General features: G+C 38.3%; 1 protein-coding gene across 3 annotated transcripts in view; it reads right to left on the bottom strand.

Annotated features, from left to right (window-relative positions):
* SYTL1 (synaptotagmin like 1) overlaps positions 1-25,038 on the bottom strand; it is a 136,890-nt gene that overhangs the window by 97,262 nt on the left and 14,590 nt on the right. For 2 of the 3 annotated variants that reach the window (XM_053707056.1, XM_053707058.1), the window contains 2 exons: positions 13,279-13,427; positions 9,242-9,341 (listed from right to left, as the gene is read on the bottom strand). In XM_053707056.1, coding sequence (XP_053563031.1) covers positions 9,242-9,341; positions 13,279-13,427 — 249 coding nt within the window. The remainder of the gene's footprint in view (positions 1-9,241; positions 9,342-13,278; positions 13,428-25,038) is intronic. The other variant, XM_053707057.1, reaches the window with a different exon arrangement.

Below are 25,038 nucleotides of genomic sequence, written 5' to 3'. Positions count from 1 at the left end.
AATAATTTCAAAATTACCTGTAAAATAAATCCTAACCTAAGTTACAATTAAACCTAACACTATACTATCATTAAATTAATTAAATAAAATACCTACAATTACCTACAATTAAACCTAACACTACACTATCAATAAATTAAATACAATTCCTACAAATAACTACAATGAAATAAACTAACTAAAGTACAAAAAATAAAAAAGAACTAAGTTACAAAAAATAAAAAAATATTTACAAACATAAGAAAAATATTACAACAATTTTAAACTAATTACACCTACTCTAAGCCCCCTAATAAAATAACAAAGACCCCCAAAATAACAAAATGCCCTACCCTATTCTAAATTACTAACGTTCAAAGCTCTTTAACCTTACCAGCCCTGAACAGGGCCCTTTGCGGGGCATGCCCCAAGCAGTTCAGCTCTTTTGCCTGTAAAAAAAACCCCATACAATACCCCCCCCCCCCAACATTACAACCCACCACCCACATACCCCTAATCTAACCCAAACCCCCCTTAAATAAACCTAACACTAAGCCCCTGAAGATCTTCCTACCTTATCTTCACCATACCAGGTTCACCGATCCGTCCTGAAGAGCTCCTCCGATGTCCTGATCCAAGCCCAAGCGGGGGGCTGAAGAGGTCCATGATCCGGCTGAAGTCTTCATCCAAGCGGGAGCTGAAGAGGTCCATGATCCGGATGAAGTCTTCATCCAAGCGGGAGCTGAAGAGGTCCATGATCCGAATGAAGTCTTCTATCAACGGCATCTTCAATCTTCTTTCTTCGGGAGCCATCATCTTCCATCTGACGCGGAACATCCTCTTCTCCCGACGCCTACTAGCCGAATGATGGTTCCTTTAAGGGACGTCATCCAAGTTGGCGTCCCTCGAATTCCGATTGGCTGATAGGATTCTATCAGCCAATCGGAATTAAGGTAGGAATATTCTGATTGGCTGATGGAATCAGCCAATCAGAATCAAGTTCAATCCGATTGGCTGATCCAATCAGCCAATCAGATTGAGCTCGCATTCTATTGGCTGTTCCGATCAGCCAATAGAATGCGAGCTCAATCTGATTGGATCAGCCAATCGGATTGAACTTGATTCTGATTGGCTGATTCCATCAGCCAATCAGAATATTCCTACCTTAATTCCGATTGGCTGATAGAATCCTATCAGCCAATCGGAATTCGAGGGACGCCATCTTGGATTGATTAGTGGTAATGATGAGACAAGTGAAGAAGCTGTAACTATTTTTAGTGCCTTTAGAAGATATAGGTATCTCTTAAATAGACAACTTAAAATTAAGGCAGAAAACGCCAGCTTAGCCAACTATATTGATAAAAAATTTTTAAAAAAAAGGCCTGTCTTTTTGTCCCACTGCAAAATTAGATAGGTTTGAGGTTATAAAAGACCTCCATCTTTTTGCAAGAAAAATAGAGCTATCAGTAATTATGAGATCAAAATCAGATAGTACTAGTAATTTAGACCTAAGAGACCAAATAGCCCTTAGTGACTTAGAGTCACTCCTGGCAGAAAATGAGCAAGAACTCACAATAGAAAATCCACCTAGCACAAGTATAACAGACCAAAAATACGTATTCAAACCTAAGTCAGAATTTATGCCTTCTCTATCTTTGGTCCCAGCTGTCAACCTGTTTGTTAAAAAAATGGAGAAAGAGATTGAAAATCTAACACAACGACAGGAGAGTGATAACTTGGAGCCTAGAGAGAGGAAGGCTTTAAAAGAACTGATGTTGGCTAGAGGTCTGGTGATGAAGCCCGCTGATAAGGGGGGGAATCTGGTAATTCTTGATGAACATTTGTATGTTAATGAAGTTAAGCGCCAACTTCATGACAAGAACCAATATGAAAAGCTAAGCAGTAACCCATTTGCACATATTCAAAATTCTTTGTTTAGGATACTTAATGATGCTAGAAGTAAGGGAACAATTAGTCAAAATGAGTTCAAATTTATGTATCCTAAATTTCCTGTCATGCCAGTTTTCTATATACTGCCGAAATTGCATAAAAATATGCAATGTCCCCCAGGGAGACCGATTGTTTCGGGGATCGGCAGTATAACGGAAAAAATTGGGGAGTATGTAGATAAACATCTGCGCCCCTTCCTTCTAACATTACCATCATATGTTAAGGATACAACAGATTTGTTAAAAAAACTGGATGGTGTGGTAGTGGGAGAAAAAACCATTTTAGCTTCCTTAGATGTGGAGAGCCTTTACTCTTCCATTCCCCATAATGTGGGCTTAATAGCCATCAAAAGATTCCTTGAAACAAGGGGTCCAGCATATATGGAACACACAGAATTTATGATGGTGCTTCTGGAGTTTATTCTAAAAAATAATGTTTTTTCTTTTGATGGACAGGTATTCCGCCAAATACGCGGAACTGCAATGGGGGCAGTATGTGCCCCCACTTATGCATGTCTCCATTTGGGGTCATGGGAATCTGATATTTTCGAACAACATGTCGGCACTTTTGATGAAAAGGTGCTGATGTGGGTTAGATATGTGGACGATGTTCTAGTCTTGTGGGATGGAACAGTAGAGGAATTCAATATCTTTGTTTCCACACTGAACCACAATGACAGGAACATCTTCCTCACATCAGAAACAAGTGAAAGGGAACTGAATTTCCTAGACATAACCCTGAAAAAAGAAGGTTTGAAAATAGTGACTGAGAATTATCGAAAGAAAAATGCCACTAATAGTATTCTCCATGCTAATAGTAGCCACCCTAATCATTTGAAAAGAGGAATACCATATGGGCAGTTCCTTCGCCTAAGAAGGAACTGCTCCTCACTTTCAAAATTTGACATTCATGCCCAGCAAATGAAGGAGAGATTCCTTCAAAGGGGATATTCAAACAAATGTCTTAAGAAATCCCTTTGGAAGGCTAGAAAAATGTCGAGGGATGATCTACTGTATGGAGAAAAGATAAAAACTGAGGGAAATCAGATTAGATTTATCTCAATGTATAATGATCAATGGAACAATATTAGATTGTCTATGAAAAGGAATTGGCACATTCTCACCTTGGATGAGAAAGTGAGACAGGCTATAGGAGATATACCTCAAATGGCAGCCAGGAAGGCACAGAGCCTACGAGATAAGCTGGTAAAAAGTCAGTTTGTCAGAGGACCTTCTGATGCTGACTGGTTACGAAAAGATAAGGGAATAAAAGGTAGCTATCCATGTGGGCACTGTGTATACTGTGCCCACATGGATAGCACTAAACAATTCTCGGTGCAAGAAAATAAAGTCTTTGATATAAGATTTTTTTTCAATTGCAAGTCTGAGGGGGTGGTCTATCTCTTACGGTGTTCGTGCCCGGTCTTTTACGTTGTAAAAACTAAGAGGATGGTAAAGGACCGGGTACAAGAGCACAGAGATGACATCCTCCACTCTAGAGACACAAATGTTGCTAGACATTTCTGTGATATGCACAATAGCAACATAGATTCCTTAAAATTCATAATCATTGACAAAGGGATTACGAATGGACGAGGTGGTAACAACGATAAAGTCCTTTTACAGAAAGAGACCAAATGGATATATAGGTTAGGGACAAGATTACCAGTAGGTCTAAATGATAAATTGGAATATAAAAGCTTTCTATAAGAAAGCAAAACAAATCTGACAGGATGCTTGCCATTTATTTTGGAGTAATTTCTATGTGCAAATAGAGCTAAGACGTTACCTAGGAATGAGGGTGAAATTTTAAAATGCTTGCTCAATAATGAAGATTTTTCATTCCTTGCACAATTTGAAAGTAGAATTTAAAATAAATGTTGTAATCTATTTGTATGTAAATATCCCTTTAAGGGCCCCTGGCTATTCACAGGATACAGTTCTCTAAACGAAATGTGGGCGAGACTGTGTATGAGAATCACCTGTGAGTAATCAGGTATGCCCTATAAAGAGGATGTCCGGTATGGATTCAGTATGCCCTGATGAACCCCTGGGACACATGCTCTGGAGGGGGTGAAACGTGCGTTGGCACTATGTGTATTACACCTTGGATAAGCTAAATACTGTCTGAGGTATCTGTGGTGATACATTAAAGCGGAAGTCTCAATCCAGCATTTAATAAAGCCTATACTGCTGTCTTTGGAAGTATCCTAATAAACAGAACAAGCCTGGGAGTTGTGAATCTGCGCTGAAACAATAGCGCATGGATGTTGTATCTGTGAACTGATTTTAGGAATCGATTTTTGGAGCCTGAGGACAGCTTATAAAAAGCGGTGCTTTATTTCCCAAGTACTTTCACTTGTCAACAAGAAAGCTTGATACCCATCGTGGGTGTCCTGACAAGGAGATACAGAGTTGCGGTTGGTCTATTCTCATTTGGTTTCTCCTGGACCAATGGATATAGATTCAGGTACTAGGAACCAATTGGAGTTGCAGTGACGAGTTGACCACCCCCATTGGGGATTACGTCACACGCCGAGGAATCACGGATCAGCAAGGAAAAGCACCATCGCAACTATACTTCGGAAGATAAGTACTGTCCTAAAATTATACAAGTTGTGGATCGGTTTTTTGACCTAGTGTGCAGCAGATCCTGTTGCGGTCTATCATCTACCGACACATGCTGTGTAGTTTCAGTATATGGCTTTCATATATACACTAAACAGTGGGAAAATGGACTGTTAAGTTGTTTTTGTTCATTTTCAATATGGTATGCTGTGAGTCTGACATTTTAGGATAATTTAGTAGTGTCTTGCATTTAGACATTGTGTGCATGATTTTCACATATGTTATCCTATAGTCTTGTACTTCTTTAGTCTGCATACGTATGCGTAGGGATTGAGATTTTTTGATAGCTTTATGTACTGCTTTTGTTTTGAATTTGTATTTTAAATTGTAAGAAGTTCCTCTAACTACTGCAGCCCGGAGGAACAGATTAAACACTGAATGTGAAGTGGGACAGTTAAATAAAGAAATTGGATTGTTTCAAAATAACTTTTCGTGTGCTTTTTTATCCCTTGCTTTTTTGGGACATTTACAGATGCCCCAATATTTGTCTATCTTTTTTTGTTGTTTAAATTTTATTTAATTAATTTATTGATAGTATAGTGTTAGGTTTAATTGAAACTTAGGTTAGGATTTATTTTACAGGTAATTTTGTAATTATTTTAACTAGGTAGCTATTAAATAGTTCTTAACTATTTAATAGCTATTGTACCTGGTTAAAATAATTACAAAGTTGCCTGTCAAATAAATATTAATCCTAAAATAGCTACAATGTAATTATAATTTATATTGTAGCTATATTAGGATTTATTTTACAGGTAAGTATTTATCTTTAAATAGGAATAATTTATTTAATAAGAGTTAATTAATTTCGTTAGATTAAAATTATATTTAATTTAGGGGGGTGTTAGTGTTAGGGTTAGACTTAGCTTTAGGGGTTAATACATTTATTAGAATAGCGGTGAGCTCCGGTCAGCAGATTAGGGGTTAATAAGTGTAGGCAGGTGGAGGCGACGTTGAGGGGGGCAGATTAGGGGTTAATAAATATAATATAGGGGTCGGCGGTGTTAGTGGCAGCAGATTAGAGGTACATAAGGATAAAGTAGGTGGCAGCGCTTTGCGGTCGGCAGATTAGGGGTTAATTATTGTAGGTAGCTGGCTGCGACGTTGTGGGGGGCAGATTAGGGGTTAATAAATATAATATAGGGGTCGGCGGTGTTAGGGGCAGCAGATTAGGGGTACATAAGGATAACGTAGGTGGCGGCGCTTTGCGGTCGGCAGATTAGGGGTTAATAAGTGTAGGTAGGTGGAGGCGACGTTGTGGGGGGCAGGTTAGGGGTTAATAAATATAATACAGGGGTCGGCGGTGTTAGGGGCAGCAGATTAGGGGTACATAAGTATAACGTAGATTAGGGGTTAAAAAAATTTAATCGAGTGGCGGCGATGTGGGGGGACCTCGGTTTAGGGGTACATAGGTAGTTTATGGGTGTTAGTGTACTTTAGAGCACAGTAGTTAAGAGCTTTATAAACCGGCGTTAGCCCAGAAAGCTCTTAACTACTGACTTTTTTCCTGCGGCTGGAGTTTTGTCGTTAGATGTCTAACGCTCACTTCAGACACGACTCTAAATACCGGAGTTAGAAAGATCCCATTGAAAAGATAGGATACGCAATTTACGTAAGGGGATCTGCGGTATGGAAAAGTCGCGGCTGAAAAGTGAGCGTTAGACCCTATTTTGAGTGACTCCAAATACCGGAGGTAGCCTAAAACCAGCGTTAGGAGCCTCTAACGCTGGTTTTCACGGCTAACGCCAAACTCCAAATCTAGGCCTTAGTATATTTTGTTGAAAAGCATATGTACATATTCACTACAGCAATGCATTACTGGGATCTAGCTGGTGATTGGTGGTTATGTATATATGCCTCTTGTTATAGGCAGTTACATACAAGCAATAGTGCAATAATAAAATTCTCTAACACATGAAGCTTTTTTCCGTTTTGCACTTTTATGCCCCTTTAAGTGAAAAAACCTGTTTAGAAATACATAAGGCAAATTCCCTACAAAAAATACCCATTCGTTATAACTTTTAAAAAAATAAATAAGCAGCTTTTGCTTTTATATAATAAACATAACGTGAGTAGTTTTACTAGTATCACTTCTGTTGGATTAAACCAGGCCAAAATCCCCTGAGCTGCAAAACAATCGCCTAGATTTAGAGTTCTACGTTAGCTGTCAAAACCAGCGTTAAGGGGTCCTAACGCTGTTTTTTACCGCCCGCTGGTATTTAGAATCAGTCAGGAAAGGGTCTAACGCTCACTTTCCAGCTGTGACTTTTCCATACCGCAGATCCCCTTACGCCAATTGCGTATCCTATCTTTTCAATGGGTTCTTTCTAACGCCAGTATTTAGAGTCTTGGCTGAAGTGAGCGTTAGAACTCTACCGACAAGACTCCAGCCGCAGAAAAAGTCAGAAGTTAAGAGCTTTATGGGCTAACGCCGGTTTATAAATCTCTTAACTACTGTGCTCTAAAGTACAATAACACCCATAAACTACCTATGCACCCCTAAACCGAGGCCCCCCACATCGCCACCACTATAATTAAATTTTTTAACCCCTAATCTGCCGACCGCACACTGCCGCCACCTACATTATCCCTATGTACCCCTAATCTGCTGCCCCTAACATCGCCGACACCTACATAATATTTATTAACCCCTAATCTGCCCCCCCCGCAACGTCGCCGCTACCTACCTACACTTATTAACCCCTAATCTGCCGACCGGACCTTGCCGCTGCTCTAATAAATGTATTAACCCCTAAAGCTAAGTCTAACCCTAACCCTAACACCCCCCTAAGTTAAATATAATTTTATTCTAATTAAATAAATTAAATCTTATTAAAAAAAAATTAATCCTATTTAAAGCTAGAATAGGGTAGAGCATTTTTTTTATTTTGGGGGGCTTTGTTATTTTTTTAGGGGGCTTAGAGTAGGTGTAATTAGTTTAAAATTCTTGTAATTTTTTTTATTTTTTGTAATTTAGTGTTTTTTTTTTTTTGGAATTTAGTATAGTTTATTTAATTGTAGGTAATTGTAGGTAGTTTATTTAATTAATTTATTGATAGTGTAGTGTTAGGTTTAATTGTAACTTAGGTTAGGATTTATTTTACAGGTCATTTTGTAATTATTTTAACTAGGTAGCTATTAAATAGTTATTAACTATTTAATAGCTATTGTACCTAGTTAAAATAAATACAAAGTTGCCTGTAAAATAAATATAAATCCTAAAATAGCTACAATGTAATTATTATTTATATTGTAGCTATATTAGGGTTTATTTTACAGGTAAGTATTTAGCTTTAAATAGGAATAATTTATTTAATAAGATTTATTATATTTTGTTAGATTTAAATTATATTTAACTTAGGGGGGTGTTAGGGTTAGGGTTAGACTTAGCTTTAGGGGTTAATACATTTATTAGAGCAGCGGCGAGGTCCGGTCGGCAGATTAGGGGTTAATAAGTGTAGGTAAGGTAGCGGCGATGTTGGGGGCGGCAGATTAGGGGTTAATAAATATAATATAGGGGTCTGCAATGTTAGGGGCAGCAGATTAGGGGTACATAGCTATAATGTAGATTGCGGCGGTGTACGGAGCGGCAGATTAGGGGTTAATAATAATATGCAGGGGTCAGCGATAGTGGGGGCGGCAGATTAGGGGTTAATAAGTGTAAGATTAGGGGTGTTTAGACTCAGGGTACATGTTAGGGTGTTAGGTGCAGACATAGGAAGTGTTTCCCCATAGGAAACAATGGGGCTGCGTTAGGAGCTGAACGCTGCTTTTTTGCAGGTGTTAGGTTTTTTTTCAGCTCAAACTGCCCCATTGTTTCCTATGGAGGAATCGTGCATGAGCACGTTTTTTAAGCTGGCCGCGTCCGTAAGCAACGCTGGTATTTAGAGTTGAAGTGGCAGTAAATTATGCTCTACGCTCTCTTTTTGGAGCCTAACGCAGCCCTTCAGAGAACTCTAAGTACCAGCGTTATTTAAAAGGTGCGGGGGGGGAAAACATGCGTAGCTAACGCACCCCTTCTAACGCAAAACTCTAAATCTAGCCGAATGTTTTTTGCACAGCTCGTCTAATTGAAATGCAGACCTTAGAAAGACGTGAGAATCCCTGTAGTCAAAGAACCTTAAACCAGAACACTTGTCCTGATGGAAGTATCTGCAGCAGGGACAGCAGACAGACTTCCAACCAATGAAAATGCACAACTTCTTGACTTCATGTGTAAAATTAATTTATAGTGCTATTCCATGGTACCAATGTTCCTTCCAACACAAGAGACTTTATCAACGTTACAAGCAAACCATAGGTGTTCAGAAGTGGGTAGGTTCAGATTGACTCACACTCCAGAATTTTGCTCTTTATATATAGATTTAAACACCCACGGAAGTCACACTTGATTCCAGTGAGTCCCCATTTTTTTTTTAAATAATGTGCAGCTTATGTGCAAAGCAATAGACTCTTTCTTGCTGTACATGTTGCAAATTATATTGTTATGCTCAGGGATTTTTTTTTTGCTGTCTACCTCTGTTTAACACATTCTGCAGCTGCACATGCATGAAACTATAACCAGCACCTGCAGCTGTGACACTGCAAGCAAATACGCCTCCTGAACCGCAAGTAGTTATACCTATACTCATATGCCTCTTGCCTTTTTCAGTGTGACTACTAGTGTTCAGTTTGTCTCACTGCACCTTGTTGCAGGTTCCCATAGGTCTTCATCCTCTGGTCCATCACTTTTCTGCTCACTTCTTACTTCTGGGTTGCCCTGAGCCCAGTACATATCCCATTCACCTGAAAAATGAAATAACTATTACATTACTTAATCTATGTATCCTTTGATATGTATGACAGAGATAAAAACTTACAAGGGGGCCGATTTATCAATGTCTCTCCTACTGCTAAGTTCTATAAAACATACTTTATTACTTTATTTCTGGGGAAAGTAAATTTTTTGCATTTAGTACTACATAAATAACTGATAATAGTAATAATAATAACAATAATAATGATAATAATAGGGGTTATACAGCTCCAGCCTATTATTTTTAAGCACCTTAAAAAAAAAAAGGCCCTTTACAGGACAGTAAACGTAAATATCATTTTGAATATGTGCACAATTAAAGAGGATGTAAAGGACCACTAAATACAGCTGAATTGCATAATCAAAAAGTACTGAGCGATGGATTTTTTTGTAACAAATTTCAAAATTTCCTTTAACTTTCTGGCCCCTTGTATCACGTGACAACCATCAGCCAATCACAGATTCGTATATGTTTACACTGTGAACCCTTGCACATGTTAAGTAGCAGCTGATGCCTCAGAAAGTGTGCATTTAGAAAAACTGTGGGCAATTTGATAATGGAAGAGGAAGAATAGATTTTGTATTTCGATTTCCTTGTACAGGGAGTGCAGAATTATTAGGCAAATGAGTATTTTGACCACATCATCTTCTTTATGCATGTTGTCTTACTCCAAGCTGTATAGGCTCGAAAGCCTACTACCAATTAAGCATATTAGGTGATGTGCATCTCTGTAATGAGAAGGGGTGTGGTCTAATGACATCAACACCCTATATCAGGTGTGCATAATTATTAGGCAACTTCCTTTCCTTTGGCAAAATGGGTCAAAAGAAGGACTTGACAGGCTCAGAAAAGTAAAAAATAGTGAGATATCTTGCAGAGGGATGCAGCACTCTTAAAATTGCAAAGCTTCTGAAGCGTGATCATCGAACAATCAAGCGTTTCATTCAAAATAGTCAACAGGGTCGCAAGAAGCGTGTGGAAAAACCAAGGCGCAAAATAACTGCCCATGAACTGAGAAAAGTCAAGCGTGCAGCTGCCAAGATGCCACTTGCCACCAGTTTGGCCATATTTCAGAGCTGCAACATCACTGGAGTGCCCAAAAGCACAAGGTGTGCAATACTCAGAGACATGGCCAAGGTAAGAAAGGCTGAAAGACGACCACCACTGAACAAGACACACAAGCTGAAACGTCAAGACTGGGCCAAGAAATATCTCAAGACTGATTTTTCTAAGGTTTTATGGACTGATGAAATGAGAGTGAGTCTTGATGGGCCAGATGGATGGGCCCGTGGCTGGATTGGTAAAGGGCAGAGAGCTCCAGTCCGACTCAGACGCCAGCAAGGTGGAGGTGGAGTACTGGTTTGGGCTGGTATCATCAAAGATGAGCTTGTGGGGCCTTTTCGGGTTGAGGATGGAGTCAAGCTCAACTCCCAGTCCTACAGCCAGTTTCTGGAAGACACCTTCTTCAAGCAGTGGTACAGGAAGAATTCTGCTTCCTTCAAGAAAAACATGATTTTCATGCAGGACAATGCTCCATCACACGCGTCCAAGTACTCCACAGCGTGACTGGCAAGAAAGGGTATAAAAGAAGAAAATCTAATGACATGGCCTCCTTGTTCACCTGATTTGAACCCCATTGAGAACCTGTGGTACATCATCAAATGTGAGATTTACAAGGAGGGAAAACAGTACACCTCTCTGAACAGTGTCTGGGAGGCTGTGGTTGCTGCTGCACGCAATGTTGATGGTGAACAGATCAAAACACTGACAGAATCCATGGATGGCAGGCTTTTGAGTGTCCTTGCAAAGAAAGGTGGCTATATTGGCCACTGATTTGTTTTTGTTTTGTTTTTGAATGTCAGAAATGTATATTTGTGAATGTTGAGATGTTATATTGGTTTCACTGGTAAAAATAAATAATTGAAATGGGTATATATTTGTTTTTTGTTAAGTTGCCTAATAATTATGCACAGTAATAGTCACCTGCACACACAGATATCCCCTTAAAATAGCTATAACTAAAAACAAACTAAAAACTACTTCCAAAACTATTCAGCTTTGATATTAATGAGTTTTTTGGGTTCATTGAGAACATGGTTGTTGTTCAATAATAAAATTAATCCTCAAAAATACAACTTGCCTAATAATTCTGCATTCCCTGTATAAGTTTTAAAAGCAATCTAAATTTTATATCGTTTTAGAAACTTGATAAATGAACAAAGTCTATAGATTCTCTTTACAAAATAAAATAAATTTGTCTCTAAAGACAAACTTCAAATGGGCAGTATTTTAACAAAATATGTGTAACAAACTTACATATAAATAAAGACCCTTAAAGGGACAGTCTACTTGATTTTTTTTATTAATTAAAACAATAGATATCACCTTTACTACCCATACGTTTGCACAACCAACAATGTTATATTAATATACTTTATAACCTCTAAAATAGTCTTTTTCTAAGCCCCAACTGGTCCCCCCTTATCTTCATGTTTTTTTTTTCTTTTTTAAATATTATTATTATTCTTTATTTATAAACTGCCAACTAATTCTGCAGTACTGTCCATGGGGACAACATTTATCAAACAATACAGAAGGAATTGAGGGCCTTATTCCCGTGGGATATTACAATCTAGAAGGGTAGGAGAGTGAGAAACAGGAGGTAGGGACTGCAAAGGGTGAGAATGATATTAGTACAGTTAGATGAAGGCAACTATTAGGCAAGTGGAATTCATTACGTTACTGAGTTGGGTGATAGACTTCCATGAACAAAAATGTCTTTAGGGAGTGTTTAAAGAAGGACAGATTGGGGGAAAGTCGCATAGCAGGAGGAAGTGCGTTCCAGAGGGTTGATGCTGCACGAGAAAAGTCCTGCAGTCTAGCATGGGAGGAGTTGATGGTAGAAGATGCAAGGAGCAGGTCTTTGTTGGACCTTAGGGGTCGGGCTGGAGTATATTTGTTGATTAGTGAGGGCAGGTGAGGGTGGGCAGCATTGGTGAGGGCTTTGTAGGTCAGGGTGAGAATTTTTAATTTAATTCTGCTGTGAATGGGGAGCCAGTAAAGGGACTTGCAGAGAGGTGCAGCAGATACAGAGCTTCAAGAAAGATGGATAAGCCTGGTAGAGGCATTTAGGATGGATTGAAGGGGGGAGAAGTGGGAGAGAGGAAGGCCAGTTAGTAGTTTTTTTTTTTTTAAATCTTGCACTTCAGCCAGCCAGTGCTAGTTCATGTGTGCCATATAGATAACATTGTGCTCACTCCTCTGGAGAATTATAATGGGTTCACAAGAACCAGCACTAATTGGCTAAAATTGTAAAGATTGTAAAAAGCTATAAAAAAGACTGATATAAGGGGCAGTCTGCAGGGACTTTGATACAGGTAATCATAGAGGTAAAACTTAGTGCAGAGCCAGATAAACAGCATAATTGTGGACTCTGGGCCTTACGTTGGACAAGTTTGGTCTAAACGTAAGCGTAGACTGCAACAAAATGCACAGGCAATGCAGTTTAGCAATGGAAGTTAAATGAAAATGACCTACTCTCTCACAAAACTCACAGCAAAAAGAAATATTATTGTGCACATTTATTCAGTATAACAAAAATGTGGCCTCTCTACTGAGAAAACAAAGCAGATTCTCCTTTTTGCAGTAAGTCATGTGTTACTAGTATTGTATGTTGCTGTGTGGCACTCCTTTGCTACCTCCACGTGCACAGTTTAAATATATACTGTATATTCACTGTATATTCAAATTTCTGTTTGGAGTGTGGACTGTTTTACAGCTCAAAGCAACAACAAAAAAAGCTACAGAAATTTAAATGACTATTATTTGCTTATACAGGTTCCAAAGATTACCACATAAATCTTTAGAATATCTTTATCACAATGGGAGACAGTAACTGGTTGTGTGTTAAAAGAATACTAGACCACCTTTTGGTTTCTTCTTCCTTCTGATGGAAGCCCGCACAATGTCAACACCTCGCAGTTGGCCCCAAGGACGTGTGGCCCTCAGATCACAGAACCACTCCCCAGACAGACACTTCAATTCAACTGGATCCACCAGCGATATCTGTAGCTTCCTGAGAGATAAAAGAGTGTGTTTAACATAGTGGCACTGCACTGTTTGCATTAGTTATGCACTGTGTATGGTGTGTAGAGTGGCAAGCCTGATCTTGGTAGGTCATCTATATAACTGCTCCATTGCTGATGCTTTAACTTGAAACTGTCTACATTTAGAAAGTTAACTATATTTGCCAAGCTTGGTTGGCTTGCAGCCTGTATAATTTGACATATCACATTGCATGTCAGGGTGACCTAGTAATCAGCTACTTTAAGAATGACTAGAACATTGTGTGACAAATTTAAATTTTTACTTGTGCAAAGTAGGGAATGCACATTTTGAATCCAGTAAAAGCAAGATGGCATAAACATAGCAGTGACAGTTAGCTGTGGCAGTGACCTACTTAGGTTTATTTGGAATTAAAGGAACATTATACTCTAACATTTTCTCCCTTTAATGTATTCCCAATGTTTAATTTTACCTGCTAGTGTGTATTTAAAGGGAAATAAAACTCAAATATGTTCCTTCATGAGTATACAATTTTAAACAACTTCCCATGTTACTTCTATTATCTAATATGATTAGTTCTCTTGGTATCCTTTGTTAAAAATCATACCTAGGTAGACTCAGGAGCTGGAAGCACATATATGCCTCGTCATTGGCTTACCAATGTGTTCAGCTAGCTTCCAATAATGCATGCCATTGGTGCTCCTTCAACAAAGGCTACCAAGAAAATGGAGACATATTCCTGGTTAATAGTATCTGTAAATACTTAACGAAGGAAGAAAGAAATAGCTAGTGTGAAGAACAGCCTTATTCTGAAGAAAAATCATAAAAAGCTGAAATCTCAGAAACACCTCTAACTGAAGAAATAGAGAAAAAAAAAAAAAACTTCCAGGATAATGGCTAAAGGTCTGAATCATGCATTGGCTCAAACGGAAAAGCTTGAAGAACCATCAAAACCAGATTAAGATTCCAAGGAGGAGAAACTGGACGAATAACTGGTTTAATTCTGATCAGAGCCAGAACAAATAACCAAAGACTGAAGCTGCAACACGCATGTGCCCTTCTGCAGCTGAATACTCTCCCTTCCGTTGCACAGAAAATGAATGTTGTGGGCCTCATGGTGGTTGCCTTACATGCAGTTCCATTCGCCAGATTTAATTTTTGAGCCCTCCAATTGCACTAGGAGCAGCTCATTGTAGACCAGGGGATTGGTAGATATACGTCCATATTTCATCTGGAATGCCTGTGACATTGAGAAAAGATTTTTCACTGCAAGTTGGAAAACTTCTTATCTACCCCTCTAAGCGAGGAAATGGGCCTCAGATCAGTTAGAGGACCCCTCTAAACGATAAATAGATCTACACTTCAATGTTCACCTCAGTTCTCATCAAGGAGAAAAAAGAAAATGACAGTGGATCATGGGAAGTTGGAGAGATTTAAAGCTCTGGTGTGTTGGGGTATATTTTGCCTCCTCCTAGTGGTCAGGAGGGTAATTTCAATGACTTGTTGATACTCACTATTTGATGAAAAAAATAATAACTTGGGACTAATAATTTGAGCACAAAAATGGAAGCACTATTGATTTTCCAAAAGCAATGCTAAGGCACAATATTGCTAATATTTATGACTTCTACTTGTAATATAGCCCTATGTCTTTCTTTTTATTACATGTATTTGCTTTTTTTCCTTCATAAATTGTTTTTTTCTATATCTGTGTAATTGTAGCAAAGGTACTACAGCATGATTTATTCACTTGTTTGGGGCTTTCCCCAACTAGGGCCCTCCATAGGCTCTTGTTTCTTATAATGCCCTCATCACAACTGAGCAGAACACATACATTAGTAATTTCTTATTGAAAAAACATTTTCACTATTCTTGTCATGCAAATAAGCATGTGTATTTGTACCGAATTCTGTAACTTTCTTTCATATTGATTGATGTAGTGTATTTAAAGTCTTCCCATAGCATGATGCAGTTTATTTTTGTTATTACTAGGCCTACAGTATACCCATGCTTACCATAACCTTTTTTCTGTTTAATCAAGGTTGGCTACACAGCCATTTAAGAAGCTGTACTAGTTGCTACTAGTGAAAATTAAAGCGCACACTTCCATTTCTGCTTCCACTGAGCCCTTGTTATTTCTCTTCTCAATCTATACCTCATCATTAGGTTCCTTAATCAAGTCCCACAGGTTTCATTATCATTTTCTATGCCAATGACACCAAAATCTACCTCTCGTCACCAGACCTATTTTCTTTCTTGCAAACCCGTGTCACTAACTGTCTTTCTCATATCTCATCTTGGATGTCCTTTCACTACCTTAAAGGACCAGTCAACACTGTAGATTTGCATAATCAACAAATACATGATAAGAAGACAATGCAATAGCACTTAGTCTGAACTTCAAATGAGTAGTAGATTTTTGTTAAATAAATTGCAAAGTTATGTCTATTTCCACTCCCACTGTATCATGTGAAAGCCATCAGCCAATCACAAATGCATATACGTATATGCTGTGAATTCTTGCACATGCTCAGTAGGAGTTGGTCACTCAAAAAGTGTAAATATAAAAAGACTGTGCACATTTTGTTAATGGAAGTAAATTGGAAAGTTGTTTAAAATTGCATGCTGTATCTCAATCATGAAGTTTAATTTTGACTTGAGTGTCCCTTTAAGGTAAATCTCTCCAAAACTGAGCTCCTTATTTTCCCCCCTTCTTCAAAAATCTGAACCCCCAACTTCTCTATAACTGTCAATAAATCCATCATTACCCCTACCCCACATGCTCGATGTCTTGGGGTAAAACTTGACTCAGATCTTTCTTCCACTCCTCACATTCAGTCCTTGGCTAAAGCCTGCCGCTTCCACCTTAAAAACATAATTAGATGTAGACATTTCCTTGCACAAGACACAACTAAGGTTTTAATCCACTCTCTCTTTTCTGCCTCGACTATTGCAACTCCATCCTCTCTGGTCTCCCTAGCTGCTGCCTAGCTCCTTTACAATCCATAATGAATGCCTCTGTCAGGCTCATCTTCCTTTCTCGTCACTCTCCCATCTGCTGCACCTCTCTGCCACTGGCTTCCTCTTGTCTCCAGGCTTAAACACAAAATTCTCACTCTGACATACAAAGCCCTTAACTGCTCCCCCCCCTACATCTCAGGACCTGTCTCCAGATACTCTCCTTCCTGACCCCTTTGCTCTACTCACAATCTCCTACTCTCCTCCTCTCTTGTTACCTCCTCACATTCCCGTATACAGGACTTCTCCAGACTGGCTCCCATCTTGTGGAACTCTCTGCCTCGCTCCACAAGACTCTACCCTAGTTTTGAAAGCTTCAAGTGCTCCCTAAAGACTCTACTATTCAGGGATGCATACAACCTGCACTAACCTTTCCCAACTCCATTGCTATCCCCTTGAACCCCTTAGCATGTAAGCCTATGAGCCCAGCAGTTTGTAGATCACCCTCATAAGAGCCGACTACAACAGTGCAACTCTCGTCAGGGCCCTCTAGTAGAGTGTGAAAGGTCTATCAAAAAATGCAATACCTTTCAGTGAAGCAAGCGAGTGTGAGCCTCCATTTTCAATAAGAGGGGAAATACAGTTTCTGATTGGACGTCCTTCTTCAGAAATAGAAAAAGCACTGCAGAACGAGCTGAAGGCAATTAGGGTAATTGCAGTTATAATGGATGTTAAATGTATCATGCTGTTGGAAGTCATTAATACATTACACTAAACAATATTAAACAACAACGGATCTGTTATATAAACACCTACATGTCCCTTTAAATAAATTAATAATTTCATATTTAGTTATTTATTTACGCCTAGATTACGAGTTTTGCGTTAGAAGCTATGCGGTGCTAACAAGCAGTTTATGCTCACTGCTCACTTACAGACAGTGCTAGTATTACGGGTTTTTACAAACCCGGCGTTAACCGCAAAAAAGTGATCGTAGAGCAAAATTTTGCTCCACATCTCACCTCAATACCAGCGCTGCTTATGTTAGCGGTGAGCTGGCTGAACGTGCTCATGCACGATTTCCCCATAGGCATGAAAAAAAGCAGCGTTTAGCACCTAACGCAGCCCCATTGATTCCTATGGGGAAAATACATTTATGTCTACACCTAACACCCTACCATGAACCCCGAGTCTAAACACCCCTAATCTTACACTTATTAACCCCTAATCTGTCGCCCCCAACATCGCCGACACCTACATTTTATTGATTAACCCCTAATCTGCCGCTCCGGACACCGCCGCCACCTACATTATACTTATGAACCCCTAATCTGCTGCCCCCAACATCGCCGACACCTAAAATAAACCCTAAGATAACTACAATATAACTAATAGTTACATTGTAGCTAGCTTAGGGTTTATTTTTTTATTTTATAGGCAAGTTTGCATTTATTTTAACTAGGTAGAATAGTTATTAAATAGTTATTATCTATTTAATAACTACCTAGCTAAAATAAAGACAAACGTACCTGTAAATCAGCCAATAGGATTGAGCTCACATTCTATTGACTGATTGGAACAGCCAATAGAATGCCAGCTCAATCCTATTGGCTGATTGGATCAGCCAATAGGATTGAACTTCAATCCTATTGGCTGATCCAATCAGCCAATAGGATTTTTTCTACCTTAATTCCGATTGGCTGATTCTCAGCCAATCGGAATTGAAGGGACGCCATCTTGGATGACGTCACTTAAAGGTACCTTCATTCAGTCGTAGCCGTCGGAAGAAGAGGATGCTCTGCGTCGGATGTCTTGAAGATGGACCTGCTCCACGCCGGATAGATGAAGATAGAAGATGCCGTCTGGATGAAGACTTCTGCCCGTCTGGAGGACCACTTCTGCCCGGCTTGGATGAAGACGTCTCCCGGTAAGGTGATCTTCAACGGGTTAGTATTAGGTTTTTTTAAGGGGGGATTGGGTCGGTTTTAGAGTAGGGTTGGTTGTGTGGGTGATGGGTTTTAATGTTGGGGGGATTTGTAATTTTTTTAAAAGGTAAAAGAGCTGATTACTTTGGGGCAATGCCCCACAAAAGGCACTTTTAAGGGCTATTTGTAATTTAGTGTAGGGTAGGGCTTTTTTTGATTTTGGGGAGGCTTTTTTATTTTGTTAGGGGGATTAGATTAGGTGTAATTAGTTTAAAAATCTTGTAATTTGTTTATTATTTTCTGTAATTTAGTGTTTGTTTTTGTTTGTACTTTAGATTATTTTATTTAATTTAGGGAATTAATTTAATTATAGTGTAGTCTTAGGTCTAATTGTAACTTAGGTTAGGTTTTATTTTACAGGTACTTTTGTCTTTATTTTAGCTAGGTAGTTATTAAATAGTTAATAACTTTTTTTTTTTTTTTTTTTATTATATTTATTTAATAGTTGAACATCCAAATTAAGTTTTACAATACATCGATGTCAATATACAATGATTATACAAAAAACAAAATAAATTCAAATCTTGAACTTATTGATATAAAAGTATACAAACATCCTCAAATTATTTCCTTGATGTCCCCTTTTTTTTTTTTTCCACCCCCAACCACAATAACCCAAACACAACAGGCAAAATATGCCTATAAAACCAAATGAAACAAAACTGGACAAAAAAAAAAACTCTCTCCTGTCCCTCCTCCTCCTCCCCCTCACCCCTCCTCCCCTTTCCCCCCCTCTCTCCCCCTATATAGGGTAGGACCCAGTTTAAACTCTGATATCATGTCTGCTGTCAATCCAAGAAGATGGGAATATGCCTAATAAAACTAATTCTGCAAAACTGACTGAAGAGAGAAACGGAGAGAGAATTTGTTTTTGTATGGGAAAGGGATAAGACTTAATAAACGGGGCCCATGATGAAAGGAAACTTCTGACTCTCCTTTCTGAAGCATCCATCATATGATAAGATTCAAAAACTATCTGTTCTTGTATAACCTTTACCACCTCATTAAACCCCGGGATTCTGCTTGATATCCAGTATTTTAAAATAAGGTGCCTAATTACCAAGATTATAGTATTAATAATATAGATCCCGGGATGGTCCCCTGTGTTTGATACTACCTTTAGAAGTACCACATCCTGCAATTCTAACGAAACTGATGTTTTAAGATGTAAATTGAACCAGTAAGTAACTTTTGACCATAATTGATTGATTTTTGGGCAAAACCAAAACATGTGGAGAAGGTCGGCGCTAGTATGTGCACATTTCGGACAGTTACCTGATCTAGTAGGGTAGAATTTGGCAATTTTCTGAGGGGGCATATAATAATTATTGATAAACTTAACGTGTGATTCTCTCCAGCCCACAGAAACCCTGCTTTTCTTTAACATAGAGAAACTCTTTTCAATGGTCTCGAAATCCGTCACTATTCCCCGCTGTGACCAAAAGTCACACAGTTTGTCTATCAGTACTTGACTTTCTTTGGATAACATAATGTCATAAATCAAGGAGATTGAAGTGGCTTTTCTAGCAAACTTCTGTATAATTGTTTTAACCTCGGACCAAGTTGTAGATAGAGGAAAGATCCAGCCTTGCGAGGAAATAAAATGTTGAATCTGGAAAAACGCAAACAAGTTAGATCTTGGAAGATCAAACACTTGAAAAAACGATTCTACATCTAAAATTTGATAATTATCATCGAAGATCTGCCTTACTAAATTTAAGCCCTTTTCATTCCATTTTTTGAAAATTTTCTGAGAAATTCCCGGAATAAATTGCGGGTTGCCCATTATGGGCAAGAAATCTGAGTAGTATGGATCTATACCCAACATAATACAGAATTTGTGCCATGCCTGCACTATGTTCTTAAATGAAATTAGGGAGGACACATTCGATGGTAGCTGTCGCAACTTACAATGAAGAATAGCTTTTAGAGAAAAAGGCTGTATTATAAAAGACTCTTCCTCAACTGAGGTAACCCTATTTGAATCCGCCATCCAATCAAAGGCAAATTTGACCAATGTTGCAATATTGTATAACTTAATGTCAGGAAGGGACATACCTCCGCTAGAGGACTTCTGTCTTAGTTTTAGGAGAGCGATACGCGGTTTTTTTCCTCTCCATAAGAATTTGGAGATGTCGCTATTTAATTTACTAATATCCTTATTTGGAATGAAAACGGGTAGATTTTGTAGTGGGTACAATAAACGGGGAAAAATAATAGTTTTAATTAGATTAACCCTTGCTGAAATAGCAAGGGGAAAAGAAGCCCAAAGTTGTAGATCTTGTTTAATTTTCTGAAACACCGGGATATAATTTGCCGAGTACCATAATTTGGGATTCTTATGTAATAATAACCCTAAGTATTTAATTACGTCCACCATTTTAAATGGTAGTTCTACCCGTGGGGGAGTAACTTCCCCTACAAACATAAGTTCACTTTTTTCAAGGTTAACTTTGTAGCCTGAGAAAGAGCTAAACTCCTCCATCAAACACAGTAACGTTGGAAGAGATCGATGGATGTTCTCCAAGAAGACTAAAATATCATCTGCGTATAACAGTACTTTGAGTCTATAAGGACCCAGCGGAATACCAGATAAGCTCTCCCTTAACCTGATTGCAAATGGTTCAAGTGCAATATTGAACAATAAAGGTGATAAAGGACACCCTTGTCTCGTGCCCTGTTGTAGAACCAAGGGAGGAGAACAAGATCCATTTATTAAGAGATATGAGATGGGTTTTGTATAAATTATATTAATAAATTGAACAAAATTCCCCTTGAACCCAAACTCATTCAATGATCTAAATAGATGTTCCCATATAATCGAATCAAAAGCTTTGACTGCGTCTAAAGTAAGCACCGCTCTATCTGGAATCTCCCGCTTTACATCCTCCTGACTAATATTCCAAGCATGGTCTAAAAAGGTGACAAGTTTACGAAAATTCTTTATGGGGTTCCTTTGGGTCATAAACCCTGACTGATCAGGGTGTATAAGATCCTGTAAGCACCGAGATAATCTAGCCGCCAGAATGGCTGCTAATATTTTATAGTCGGTATTTAATACCGAAATTGGTCTATATGCTGCTGGATCCTCCGGGTCTTTACCTTTTTTATAAATAAGAGAAATGTTTGCAGATGAGAAATAAGATGAAATAGAATTATCTGAAATATAATAAGTATTAAATAGATTCTCTAATACATCTATCAGTTCTTCTTTCATACATTTGTAGAATTCTGCGGGGAACCCGTCAGGACCTGCTGCTTTATTTAACTTCAGTTGGTCAATAGCCTTGCTAATCTCAATAGTAGTAATTGGCTCATTAAGTATAACAAGATCTTCTGAAGATAACTTTGGAGTCTTAACCTTAGCCCAAAAAGTTTCCTGGGAAAATCGATTAACATTAACCGCAGAATATAATTTTTTATAATAATTGAAGAACACCTGACCTATCTCCTGATTGTCAATGTACCTAACCTCATTGTATTTAACAGCAACTATAAAATTGCTCTTTTTCCTACATTTGGTGAGTCTCGCAAGATATTTAGCAGAACATCCATTGAATCCTCTATAATGTCTATTAATTCTTAATTCTTCCTCCTGTGATCTTTGTTTCAGAAAAATATCCCTTTCCTTCCTATACTCTAAATATATAGCCCAATTAACCTCCGAAGGAACAATCTGTAAGTTCCTGTATGCATTCTTAACTTTATTAGATAATTGTGTCTCCCTTGTTTTAATTATCTTATCCCTTCTCTTCAAATATGCTGGAATCTCCCCTCGCAAGACCGCTTTTAATGTTTCCCAGAAAATTTCCACCTTATTTCTGTAGCTGACATTGAGCCTACTGAAATCGAACCATTTTTGTCGAATCCAAGAACAAAATCTGGATTCCGTGTATAGGTGCCTGGGGAATGAAAACACTGTTTTATTGGAATTCCTCTTTCCACATGGTGGAAAGGACAATGATATTATTGCATGATCCGAAATCAGGATCTGATGGATTTCAGACTCTAATTTCCAGATAGATACAGCCTCCGAGACCAGAAAAATATCGATTCTCGAGAAGGTTCTGTGAGCTTTAGATTCACACGTATATTGCAATGTGTCAGGATTTTGCACTCTCCAGATATCGACCAAATTTAATTTATAACAAAAACTTTTCAAATATTTGGCCTCTCTCCTGTATAATGCCATATTTCTTTTTGAAAATCAATCCAATACTGGTTGCAAAGTCATATTAAAATCCCCCCCTAACACAAGATTCTCTGCTTTAGATGGATAAACCTTACCTTTAATTTTTTCCCAAAATTCCAAAGAAAATTTATTGGGGGCGTAGATATTACAAACTATGAATTTGGTATTTTTAATACTAATTTGGAGTATAATGTATCTAGCAGATGTGTCTATATCTGAATTAATGATCTTATATTCAAGATTTTTGTGAATTAAAATTGCCACTCAAGCTTTCTTGATAGACCCTGATGATGCAATTACTTCCCCTACCCACTTAAACTTAAGCTTTGCAGCTTCTTGCGCATTCAGGTGGGTCTCCTGTAAAAGGACTATGTCAGGTTTATGCTTCGCCAGGGTCTTTATAACTAGTTTACGCTTAGCTGGCGATGAAATCCCCCCAACATTCCATGATAAAATCTTAATGCTTTCTAGTGTCATGACCTATTCCTCTTTGTCCTCCTCCCTATCTCTAACCCTTTGTCTTTTGTCGATAGCATTCTAATCCGAGGAGGAGAGAAAAAGGAGAATAGGAAAGAAGGGCAACCGCCCTGTATATACATCGATTTATACCATAAGAACCAACAAGGAAAAATAAAATTATTCGGCCAGCACATTTCCATTTATTTCCCTTCATCCTTGCAATTTACCCAGCTGATGCCTCCTAAATTCAACTAATCTAGCCAGGTGGATTATCTGCTGAGTTAAGCTCTAAGTCAGGATTACCTTTATATCTCTTGATAAAAGTTTTAGCTTCCTCTATCTGATTAAGATTATGCCTTACACCTCCAACTTCCACTACAATTCTTGCTGGATACAGTAACCGTGCATTTAAACCTTTGTTTATTAATTGTGTGCAATATGGTGCCATCCCTTTCCTCCTAGAGGAAGTTTCAGAGGAAAAATCCTGAAATAAAAGGATCTTGCTATTACCGAAAATCATAGGGCCAGAACTTTTATAACATTTTAGTATTTCCACTTTGTCCTGGAATTTCAAATATTTACAAATTACCATTCTAGGTCTGATCGACCCAGTCTCTGCAGCTCTCTTAGGCCCAGTTCTGTGCGCCCTTTCAATTGTGAGTGGCAGAGAGTGGGCTGGTACACCCAGAGCCCATGGTAAGGTTATAGATACAAATTTACTGATATCATCAAATTCTGGTATTTCTGGTAAACCAATGATCCTAATGTTTTTGCGTCTGGAGCGATCTTCCAGATCCTCCAGATGCAATTGAATACTTTTGATCTTGGCTTCCTGGCTGTGAACTAAACTCTCTTGACTATTCACCTGGTCTTCTATATCAGAAATTCTATTCTCGGTTTCCAACATCCTGTAGGAAAACTGTTTGACTTCTAGAGACAAAGTCGCTATCTCTGTTACAATAGTCCCTAGTTCTTTCTTGATTAACTCAAATTGGGGGGAAAAAAGGGCTGTAAGTTGTCCAACTAGAGCCTGTGTGTCAATGGCTGATGGATTTATATCAGCTAGTACATCAATACTAGTATCGGCCATTTTGGCCTTTTTGTCCTTTGACTTCACAGGCATCTTTGGAGAACCAGCTCTGACCTGGGATACAAACTTATCCATGCAGTGAATAAAACCACAATTGAAAAGTGGATAAACCTAACAAAGAAATGCAACCGTGAAAAAAACTAATACCAATGCCTTCCTAGCACACTGATCTCTCTTAAGGAGAGACGATTAACCACACACCTTGAAAAAAAAAAAAAAAAAAGAAAAAAACCACAGTACTGTGAAACGAGCTAACCGGATCCTACAAGTGATCAATTTGCATATAGTGTTTAAATTATAAGTGACTGTGAGTTATGTAGAAAGATACAAAACAAAGACTTCTATGTATACTTATGGCAGTTCCCCTGCCAAAAAAATGTGACTAGTGAGTGATATGAGGATGAGTCTGATCCCACACTTGAAAATTAAAAAAGAAAAAAAAAGAGATATTCTCCCCTTCCTCCTTTTTCCCCTTCCCTTCCTTCTCTTTGTAATGATATTACCCACTGAACGAAAGATAATTATTATAAGAGAGCAATTAAATAGCAATAGCAATTATTACTCTTGTTGAGAAGCTCCTTCAGGTTGCATATAAACCTAACCAAAGGTATTTTCAGGAGGAATGTAAATTGATTTTAACTGTCTTAACTGGGAAAAATTGCTCTCACAATTGAGTTATAACTATCCTTTAAAATACACTGTGTATATCAAGCTAAGTTACTAAGCATTTTCAACTGACAACCATAAACATTTATCATTTATCAAGCTAGTAATAAGTCCCAACAGTCCTTCCAGTTGAACCAATTCCTCTGAGGGTCTTTATACTCCACACCTGAGTTGGATCTTACCGACCTTTTGCCATTTGTTAATATACATGCCAGGACACTTTTACCCCAGGAAATTGTAAGCAGCTGTAATATAGTTCTAACCCTTAGGG

Source organism: Bombina bombina, chromosome 3, assembly GCF_027579735.1.
Source record: "Bombina bombina isolate aBomBom1 chromosome 3, aBomBom1.pri, whole genome shotgun sequence".
NCBI classification, from domain to species: Eukaryota; Metazoa; Chordata; class Amphibia; order Anura; family Bombinatoridae; genus Bombina; species Bombina bombina.
The sequence above is the reverse complement of the archived record's forward strand: the minus strand, read 5'-3'. Positions and strand labels throughout refer to the sequence as shown.